We start from the raw sequence: 11,432 nt of genomic DNA on the forward strand, positions 1-11,432 counted from the left end.
CTCGATCTGGTGTACAAAAAAATATTGACACCTTATGTTTGTGGCATAACATCTTGGCCACAAGTTTATTGTTTTCTGGTTTAGTATTAAATTTATAAAGATCCATTTTGTTACATCTTGTGATCAATTTTATTTGGCAATCGCCACTGGCAGTCAGCAGGGTTAAAGAACATCAGTTGTTCGACCTGTTAGTCGAACAGTAAAAAAAAGTAAAATCACCAAAAAAAAAACGAACACCGAGGAAAATCCATAACGGAAAGTCCCTAATCAAATGGCAAAATCAAAAGCACAATCACATCAAACGAATTGCCAACAACTGTCATATTTCTGAATTGGTTCAGACATTTTCTTATGTGGAAAATGATGGATTAAACCTGGTTTTATAAAAATCCGTTTAATAGATTACCATATATACAGGATGATCACAGTTATGATATGAAATCATGCCGTCATATACTAGTAGAAATACAAGTTACTAAAGATCTGTCTAAACTAATCAGATTGGAAAAGTGTGAAGACACTACTTGTTTGACGGACAAGGGGATTCGAAGTCGGGATACAATAAATTCAAGTATAAACATTCAATTCAATATCTTAAAAAAAAGAAGATGACATTGTTGAACGTTATTCGTCCTTGATCCTTGATATTGAGAGGTCATGAATAAAACAATAAACACTAACAATTGTAACTAGTACTTGAAAAACATGTACATTTAATATTTTTAATCAACTAAAAGGAAGAAATAAATATAACAAAACAACAATGAAAACATTTTTGAGTACAAACAGTTTAAAAGTGTATGTAGATTATGTACACATACTATAATGATTTGGTTCCGCCAGTCGGTTGTCTTGTAAAAGTAGGTAAGAATTCCCGGTACCGTCCTGATTTATATTTACACTTCTCACTGGTAACATTACATTGTCTGGTGTCATTTCTAAATATTCTTTAACCTTGGTATTGTCAGCAATCATTGTAGTGTCAACAGTGGTGTCATTTATTGTCTTTTCAACTCTGTTGTCCACGTCTTGGTTTGTATAGTTTGAAACATTTCTTTCAATAAGCTCATAAGCACCTATTCTGTTGTCGCTATTTTCTTCGTTGTAATTATTTGACATCTTCAAGAAATATTTTCTTGTATGCCTTTTTGTAACACAAAGATGTATGACGGTTGCGATAAATATCACCAAAATAATTAGACTTATCGATGTCACATATGCCAAAATTGTACCAAGCATTATATCTGAAAACAAAAGTATTGAGTGAAATATGGTTACACCGTATAGTTTTTGCAAATATTGTAAGTCTTAGAAAAAAAAAGATTATTCCATTTTTTTTCCTAACTTCGTAGACAAGTAAGGAATAAAATATATTGATATCAATCAACACGAGGTAGTGTGATGTGGCAAGGTCGCCAATGAAACGACTATCAACAAAACGGACTAACTATTATAGGCCAGCGTACGTAACAATGAGTAAAACCGTATAGTAAGAAGCTATAAAAGGCTTTAATGGATTAAGTCTGATTTACTCAATTTTTATTGCGAACCCTATCTTAGTTTTCCATAGATTCACCTGCAAGTTACCTGTCCATTTAAACTTTTGGCAGTTCTATTGTCCCATCTAACAAATACAACAGGTATTGTTCTCTGTGTAGTTTATTCACTCAGACCTTTAAATTTCTTCTAGGAGAAATATATCACTCATTGATTAATCTACCTGAGTAAAAAATTGAACTGTCAATGAAGAAAAAATACTTATACCAATACTAAGTAAGGACTCACAAAACTGCATGTGGTGTTGTATTTATTCGATACCTGGAGTAACTCGTTTTTAATGTGTTCAATATTACATTTGTAATACTGATTCAAAAATTAAAAGTTGATTTCTGATCAAATATTCAATATTTTTGTGTGTTTGATAAATAAAAAATTGAATATTATTATTTTTAAATTAAGGTCTTCATAAACATAAGTCTATAAATGAACAACAACAAAAACATGTAAATTCATTGGAAAATACTAAAAAATTTGTCTGAAATAAACTTTTTAGTATTAAACCAGATTTTATATTGAACAGATTGAAAATATATTAATGATAATATTGAATAAACAGTTTATGTGAGTTATTAAAAGTATTTCAATAAAAAAGAAGATAATTTTTTGGTCAGGTAAATTAATCAATGAGTGATATATTTCTCCTAGAAGAAATTTAAAGGTCCCAGTGAATAAACTACACAGAGAACAATACCTGTTGTATTTGTTAGATGGGACAATAGGACTTACAAAAGTTTAAATGGACAGGTAACTTGCAAGTGAATCTATGGAAAACTAAGATAGGGTTCGCAATAATATTTCATCACAATCTTGTACATTTGATGGATATGTTTTTAAAATTGCCCAGCTGTGTCTCTAGAGACAGATTCGAATTCATAATCCATCAAAGGTAACTAATTTTGTTTAGATAATACGCCCTATGTATAAAACCTATAAAGAATATCATTACCTGCATCAATATGGGTTTCTGTTGACGCTGATTCTGTGACAGTATAAAATGTGCTTTTGTCTGTCCCACCATCCATGCCATCTATCAAAACAATGGTAATATAATCATTATAAAATTATTATAATTTTAATATTCTAAAGCATATGATATAACTCAAAGTTTTTGTTGGTGGATGTGTTGCTAATTCTTTAGTTCTATATACTGTCTAATGACGATATATATACATCTTTTAGTCGAACTTATATGTTGGCGATAACGTTGTCAGTTTCTCTCGACTAATGTGTTTGGAATGTTCGAATTGTATCCCCCCTTTTTTCCATTTCACTCTCTACCTAGGAGAAAACATCTGATTTCATTTTTTTATTGTAATTTTTTACGTTTACGCAAAACCATTTCAAATGCAGCAACTTAATCGAGGTCATTTCTCCCATGAAGTGAATACGACACTCCATTTAAGAATTAGAGTAACACCTTTGAGCCAGAAACATTTTTGATCTTTCTTTTGTTTTTTTGTTTCTATCACGCCTCAGTTTCTAAGTATACAGAATAAAAAATTATGATAAAGGTCGATGATCATTCGTAACCATCGACAGTCATGCAATAATTCCAAAAGACCCGTTAAATTATCATCATAATATACCGAAGACTAAACAGTTTCTGAGAGAAAAATGGAACACGAACTAAAGTTGCAATTTGATGTCCCAAATTTGTCTGAAAATTACCATTTTCTTTACGAAAAATGAACCCCGAACTTAGGTCTTCAAAGGTTGACAGAGTTGTTTTTATAATAATAAGGTCAGCAATAGAAAGTGAAGCATCAAAAACTAAACCAAATGGAGAAATAACTCATGCAATATTTTTTTCTTCAAAACTAAGGCTCACATTCAAGATGGTAATTATCGCACAAAGCCGAAATACTAGCGGAATTATACTTATTTTTATCTTTTATAGTATGGTGTTGACAATTTTTTTGAAGGTAAGACATTTAGTATTTTAACAGTAATATATAACTGGTTTATTTATATCTTATGTCGATAACAGTTTGTTTTTTTTGCATTTCAAATAAAACATATCAATAATTATGACATTCATTTATCATATACACTGAAATAGACTGACGTGAATTCAAGTTCAACGAAATTGTGTTCAATGCATATGCACATATATGTATATATGTTTCACATAAAACAATGAATTAGTATTTTCAATCAAAACAAATCAGAGTATGCATATACAAACCTACGATGTTCAAAAGTACTTCGGTAGTATTAACTTTTCTATCTATAGTTTTTATACACTTGTATACTCCTGCGTCTGCCCTTGAAACATTCTCTATCTGCAAATTGTATTCTCCTCTTTGTATGTTCCCCACTATCTTTAACTTGTCTTTGTGAGGTAAATTGATATTAACAATCCCTCGATCACCGTAAACTGTATTCTCCCGTATCCATTGACTTCGGTTCTCGGACGTTTGACATTGTAAGATAACTGTTTCTCCCATTCGTCCTATGATTTCTGTTAATGCATGCACTAGTAATAAGAAAAATGAAAAATTTCAAAAATGTGTGAAAAAAAAGTAAAAGTACAAAAATACTGAACTCCGATGAATATTCAAGACTGAAAGTCCCAAATCAAATAGCAAAATCAAAAGCTCAAATACATCAAACGAATGGATAACAACTGTCATATTTACAACTTTGTACAGGTATTTTCTTATGTAGAAAATGGTGGATTAAACCTGGTTTTAAAGCACTAAGCCTCTCACTTGTTTGACAGTCGCAAACTGAAATATACAACTCGTGTCATACACGACCAGAATATGCCGATTTGGCACCCACAAAAATAAGGTATTGGTCTTTAATATCAAAAGTTTAGATAAATGAGATTTTAATATCATAAGCATTCTGCGGAAGAGTTGACAATAGGAGTAAACTATCAATTGGGTAAAACCTTGACTCATATCTAAGAATACCAAACAATAAGCAAAAAGGCCGTTTTTGTCATATATAACAATTTCCGTATGTTTCTGATATTATAAATGACATTTCAAACCAAATTTCGCAGATATTTCCTTCCCTTTTTTTTTCTAACAAATAAACCACAATTTTGAAGGGGTTGATTCTTATTACATATCAATGTATTTAGCTTTAGGAGTTAGTGACCTAACCCATCAATGGGAGACTTTTTGCATTTCATTATCTATAATACGTTACTAAACAATATGAAAATAAAGATATGTAGTATGCTTGCCAATGAGACAATTATCCATCAAAGTTCAAATGAAGTGGACGTTAGCAATTATAAGCATTCGCACGGCCTTCAACAATTAGAAATACCTATTTAGTGTAGTTGTCTAAATAAAGCTCCGACATGAAAAATATGAATTATAAAATTGAGAATTAGCTCAATTGAGAAAGCATACGGCCTAGTTTATAACAAAATAATCAGTTCAGGAAAAAAAAAGAGAGCAGATATGAAACAACGACATTAACCAAAGGCAACTACATTCTACTCACTAGGGACAGACACATAAAGAAGGTTGCCGGGTTAAACATGTTTGTGAGTGCTCAATCCTCCCCCAACCTTAGACAATAGTTTACAGCACAGTATAAGAACACACAACTTAATCAGTTCATCAGATCGGTGCAAAACATAAAAAAAATAAAAAATAAACAAATTCACAGATCGATAGATGCAGGGTTTATCTACATCCCTAACAACAACAATAAGACATAAAGAACATATATTAGATGACTCGCAGTTACCGCTAGTTCAAAGACAATACCTTATAATACAGGAAATAATGTATTTAGGACTAAAATATTAATCAGGAAACGCAACATCCGATGGATTTAGCATAAAGACGTCATTTGCCGTCAGAGAAAAATATGACCTTGTGCAATGCAAAAATAAAGGTATAGACAGAGTGAAGAGTCGCAGTGTATAAGTGTATACTAATTATATTTAATATGGTTTTATTCACTGATAACAAAATCAATACTTATACCATTAAAGACAATATTCAAAGATCTAATTCGAATTGGTAACCTTTTCGAATAAATGTATTCAAAGGATAGATAAGTTTACCCAGATAGTTTATAAATTTCCGGGCTCGTAAACAACATCAACGTAAAACTAAAAAAGTGCTATTATATTTGAAATTATTTTTTTTACATGTACAACTTGCAAACCTAATCTTTGTATCTATGGAAGAATTTGTAAAGGTTAAAAGTTTGGAAACGAAATCCCTGACTCAATAATTTACCAGCGATAACTTATGATAAATTACGCTCATTGAAATCCAAAACGTGACTACAGACTTCAACAATGAAAAGTGAATAGTGCACATACTTCAGCCCTGTAGTGTAATTTTATCCTTAAGGACTTACGAGAAGTATTTACGTCATACCACAACCACAATGGTGAGTGTTTTGTCGGCCGATATAAACACAAAACGCTTAACTTGCAAGTACTTTCATTTTTAATTCTACAGAGATGGGCGTTCTACTAATTACTGTTTTTTTTTTCATTTCTAAACTATTTTCGAAACGTAATTAAGAATCAAGTGACCTTTTTTCTCAGATTTCCCACGTTTACATCGCGTTCTTTAGACCTCTGAATATTTTTTTTAATATCTGCCTAATTCTTATTCTAAATTGCGATCACTTATACGGACTTTGGAAATAACTGCATAACTAATATGAAAGCTTTTTTGATTATTATATGATCTTCTAAACTTATTTTGTAGTTTACTAAAACGAAATAGTTTTAAACTTTAATGCTAAAAACAAATCGTCTTTTGTTATATTTTCCTACTGATCGTTTACTTTTCGTGAAAGAGACTGTTCAAAGAATTGCTGAAAAGTATGAATGGTTATCAAAATCGAAATAAATTTCTTTGTCGAATTTAATAAAGTAAATAAAAGAAGCAAAAGTGAACATTCCTTTCAAATAAGCTTATCTATTATATTAAACTGACAGAATTTGAACTCTTTTTTTCGAAAAGTAAAAATATCACTAACTTGATGGCGTTCTGCATGGTGTTATTTGAATTTTATTAAATAATTTCAAACATTTTGACTCTCTCTCCCTCCTCTAAAAAAACCAAAAACAAAATAAAAAACAAAAAAATAATAATTCACCGATCTCCCAAAAAGTTTGTTCAAAATAAATTCAAGGAAGTATTTGATTTTAACGTGTAACTGGTATGATCAAATTTATAAATACAAGCCTTATATGCCATGTATACTACTTACCTGGAGAAGATAATGTCATAAACAACAATACAGTTAAATTAGCTAGTTTGTACATTTCCATAAAAATGAACAATATAATATTGTATGTACCAATTTTACTAAATATTCCTATAAATAATATAAAAATCGTGTCAAGGAAATATTTAATGTTGCATCAAGTACATCACATTATTGTAGCAAATAGTGACACATATAAAAACAGAAACACTTGTGATGCTTTAAATAAATAAACATATATGGTCGGGTTGTTGTTTCTTTGACACATTCTCCATTGCCATTCTCAATTTTCTATAAAAGACAAATCCAGAAATCTAAACAAAGTTCAAGTATATTTAGAGTTCAGATAACAGTGTCTTCCTGGAATGTCTACGTTTAACAAATATCTATAGGTCCTTTTTTTTTGTAGGGCACACTTTTGTCGCCCCCTTAACAAAACAAATGTAAAACTTTTCTATATCTTTCACTCATTGCTCTGAGTAGAGAAAGTTCTTCTAATCTCTGACATCTAACCACTGGTCGCGGCTTCTCTGACATCCTCTGACCCTCGGCACCTAGAGAAAGCCTGACCTAGTTACGATGATGTGACTGTTTGTGGTGGGGGCAATTAATTTTTCTTAGAAACTTGCTCAGACGGTGACCCGTTGCTGAATCTGGCTCTTTAAATAGATTGAGCGGTAATGCCTATAGCTCATCTGGTTTTGAAGAGTCGTTGTTTAACTTTAAGTTAAGAGCTGGAGTTCCAATCTCTGCAAATGACTCGGACCCTTTGGCCAAAAATACCTTCAGTCTGTGGTTATTCCTTTCAGAACGGGACTTTGTTGACTTCTTATAAGGTGGTAATATCGAGCCTCTTATATTTGATCTATTCAAGGTACAAGGGCAATAACTAAAAAACACTTTCGTTTTGTTTTTTAAAAACTTTTTTTATTAATATCTTAGTAAAAAAATTCAATGTGATTTCTTTAAACCTTTGATATTATTTGCATTAAATTCTTCCAATAATTGTTTACATGAGAAGGCAGACATTGCAATTTTCCATATAATCAAATATTTCTAAGTGGCCTTAGTCTTTTAAATTTTGTTATCGCACTGATTTTTAAACTCGTCAAAGACATTGAGGATATCAACCTATGATATAGTTTGTTCTAGCAATACTTGTATGCATGAGAACGCTGATAATGAAATCTTCCATAAAATGAATATTTACAAGGAGCCTTACTCTTTAAAAATAATTGATCGGACTAATTTTTGAACTCGTCTAAGACATTAGGGACATAAACCTACATGTATAATATAAATTTCATTAAAAAAAAACCTGTCAATATTAGTATAATATAGTAATATAAGATCGCTTATAAGGCAAATTTCTTTATACGTAATATTTCCAAGAGACATATTTTTGTCCATCTGATGAGTAAAGCCTTTTTCAACTGATTTTTATAGTTCGTTCTTATGTTGTACTGTTATACCACTGTCCCAGGTTAGGGGGACGGTTGGAATCCCGCTAACATGTTTAACCCCGCCAAATTATTTATGTATGTTACATATTTGTTTTTCGTTCATTTTTTTTTATATATAAATAAGGCCGTTAGTTTTCTCGTTTGAATTGTTTTACATTGTCATATCGGGGCCTTTTATAGCTGAATATAGTTGTTAATGTCTGTGTCATTTTGGTCTCTTGTGGACAGTTGTCTCATTGGCAATCATGCCACATCTTCTTTTTTATAGCTATTTTAGAAATTACTGATCGTCACACATTTTCGAACTTGTTAAAGACTTTCTTAAAAAAACCCATAATTTAAGTTTCATATAATTGTGGCAAGAATTGTACATATGAGAGCACTAACAATGCAATTTACCACATATTTAATATTTCGAAGGGACATCACTGTTTTAAAGATAATTGATCAGCACTGATTTTCGAACTTGTCCAAAACATTGTTGATTTAAACCTATATTATAAGTTTAATGAAAATCTTGCAAGAATTGTACACGTGAGAGTGCTAACAAAACAGGACAAACGGACGCACAGACGGAATGACGGCGTTTCTTTACCCCCCCCCCCCCCAAAAAAAAAAAAAAAAAAAAAAAACGCGTTGCAAGGGGACAATTATTGGGAAAAAAACAAAACAATTTGGTGTTATTTTTGACAAATATCTAAATATTATAATAGGCAGATAGAAACTTATTACCTTAAAAAACATCATCAAATCAAGATCTACAAATGAGTTAATTAGCCGTAATAGTCAGCAACTCCTTATCATTAAAAAGCGTTAGAACTTAATAGAAATGTACTCTTTTGTAACGTAAGTGATATAGTTCCATCTTTTGTTAAATATGTGTGAACAAGATAAGTTTAGTTTCATTTTCAAAAGTAATGATACGGACATTAGTACTGTAAGTGTAGCTGGAATAAGCGATATGTATGATTTGAACATTCATTTAAAGCAAACATAATGTTGTTAAGAGCTTTTATAGTATTAAAACTGATTGTAATAGCTTAAATTAATAATATTGTATGAATAACACCTCCACGCAATGTAAATATAAAATATGTATCTCTTATCATTGAGAAAATATGTTTTTTTTGTTTGTTTGTTTGTTTGTTTGTTTATTTGTATTTGTATTTTGTAAATGTCGGCTGGTATCATTTCTGTATAGGAATTTACACATATAAAATTATTTGATTTGATTTATAGTTATTGACCTTTAATGGCGATTTTTCAAGTTCTAAGTTTGAGTATTTTTGCATATTATCTTGAAAACTATACAGGATAGATAGACTCTTTCGAATTGCAAAATTATCTAAAACCAAGTTGAATCTTTCCAAACCGTTCGAAAAACTTTATACCTCGAGAATGATTGCCCTAAAATAAGGATCTTGTTTACTCTATTGGACAAAAAACTAAAGATAGAAAGAAAATTTACAACGAGCAGTTAAAAATCTCGAATAAATTTTTAACGAATTCTACTTCAGTCTATGATGTTGGATTTTGTTCACTTTTGAAGATGCAAATATACCAAGGTGAGCAACACACGCAAGTTTCTTTAGAGCATGTAGTTATATTATAATTTGGTTGGTAACGCTCCTGGTGAACTATAAATTATCCATGGTACCATTAAAGCTCTGGTATTAATCTTGCATACTTCATACAATGTCAGTGAATTTCATTCCGAGCAGATAAAATCATGTAATTGTAATACAAAGTTGATTTTAAATGGTTTATTTTTTGTTGTTGATACCTTCAGTGGTTGTCGTTTGTGGATGTTGTTCATAAGCGTTTCTGGTTTCTTGTTTAAAAATAGATTAGACAGTTGGTTTTCCTGTTTGAATGATTTTACACTGGTCAGTTTACGGGCCCTTTATAGTTAGATGTTCAGTGTAAGCCAAGGCTCCCTGTTGAAGGCCGTACTTTAACCCATAATGGTTTATTTTTAAAATTGTGACTTGGATGGAGAGTTGTCTCATTGGCACTCGTACCACATCTTTTTATATCTATTAGTGGCGATTGAACACATCTATTTCATAACTGGGCAACACAAAGCTGGTGGTCCAGTCAGCAATATTTCACGAGTAGCAGCTGAGTTATCCATGGCCTTCATACTACCATATAATTTTCGCTCGGACCTCAAAGTCTTTTTCAAAGTGTTTTTTTCATTCTCAAGATATCACCATAATGGATAGATGTATAAAGACAAGGGCATCTGAAAATAAGACCAGCAGCAAACAAGGCAAGGAGCGTGGGTCTTCTCCCAACATCTTCTCAGCTAGGTTTTTAAATTAAAAGTAAACTATTAAAATCCACCTACTTTTACGGAAGAACTCTTAATGTTTAATCAGCATATTACATAGTAGCAACAAATGACGATTATATTGGTCAATAGATATCAAAGGTACCAGGATTATAATTTGCGCCAGACGCGCGTTTCGTCTACATCAGACTCATCGGTGACGCTCATATCAAAATATTTATAAAGCCAAACAATTACAAAGTTGAAGAGAATTGAGTATCCAAAATTCCAAAAAGTTGTGCCATACGGCTAAGTCTGTTGAAATTGGTTCAATGAACGATTCAATATAAATTAAACTTAAAATTCCATTATATATTTGCTCATTTTTACATCAATGGAATTTCAAATATTATGTAAATAATCTGTAATTTGCTAGAAATTCCCAATGTTTACAATGAAACAGGTTTTACTGCACGTCATCCCAAATGATATGCACTATACTCTCCATGGTTAAACCAAAGAGGTTATCAAGTCAATTTCTTGTATTACTTCTATGCACATTTAAGAATTTGTTCCAAAAATTTAGTATTAAAGATTATTTAACATGCGTAAAAATGATGGGGACAGTACACAATTGGTGGCCTTCGGCTGTTGTCCGCTCTATGGTCGGGTTGTTGTCGCTTTGACACATTCCCCATTTTCTTTTTCAATTTTAAGTCTTTAATTTATTTATTTCGTTACTTCAATGGAAATCTATTAATATTGTGTAAAGCTACTTGAATGAATTTAGTAACTATGCACCGACTTTTTTTGTTAGATTTGAAAAATTTCCAGTACATAAAGTCCGAAAAAAACCAAACCGACTGGGAATTTTCTCTCTGGCGTGATCGTCATGTATTTTTGTAAACCAATCACAATAACAATATTTACATATAATA

At 31.2% G+C, this 11,432-nt stretch overlaps 1 protein-coding gene across 1 annotated transcript; it reads right to left on the reverse strand.

The window, feature by feature from the left end:
• Nucleotides 1-708: 708 nt before the first annotated feature.
• LOC139518758 (uncharacterized) lies at nucleotides 709-6,892 on the reverse strand. Its single transcript, XM_071310312.1, has 4 exons — nucleotides 6,763-6,892; nucleotides 3,746-4,036; nucleotides 2,507-2,587; nucleotides 709-1,244 (listed from the first exon to the last, which is right to left on the reverse strand). The coding sequence occupies exons 1-4, from the start codon at nucleotides 6,821-6,823 to the stop codon at nucleotides 808-810; spliced, it is 870 nt and encodes a 289-aa protein (XP_071166413.1). The 5' UTR covers nucleotides 6,824-6,892; the 3' UTR covers nucleotides 709-807.
• Nucleotides 6,893-11,432: the final 4,540 nt, after the last annotated feature.

This window comes from Mytilus edulis, chromosome 4 (genome assembly GCF_963676685.1).
Source record: "Mytilus edulis chromosome 4, xbMytEdul2.2, whole genome shotgun sequence".
Taxonomy (NCBI): Eukaryota; Metazoa; Mollusca; class Bivalvia; order Mytilida; family Mytilidae; genus Mytilus; species Mytilus edulis.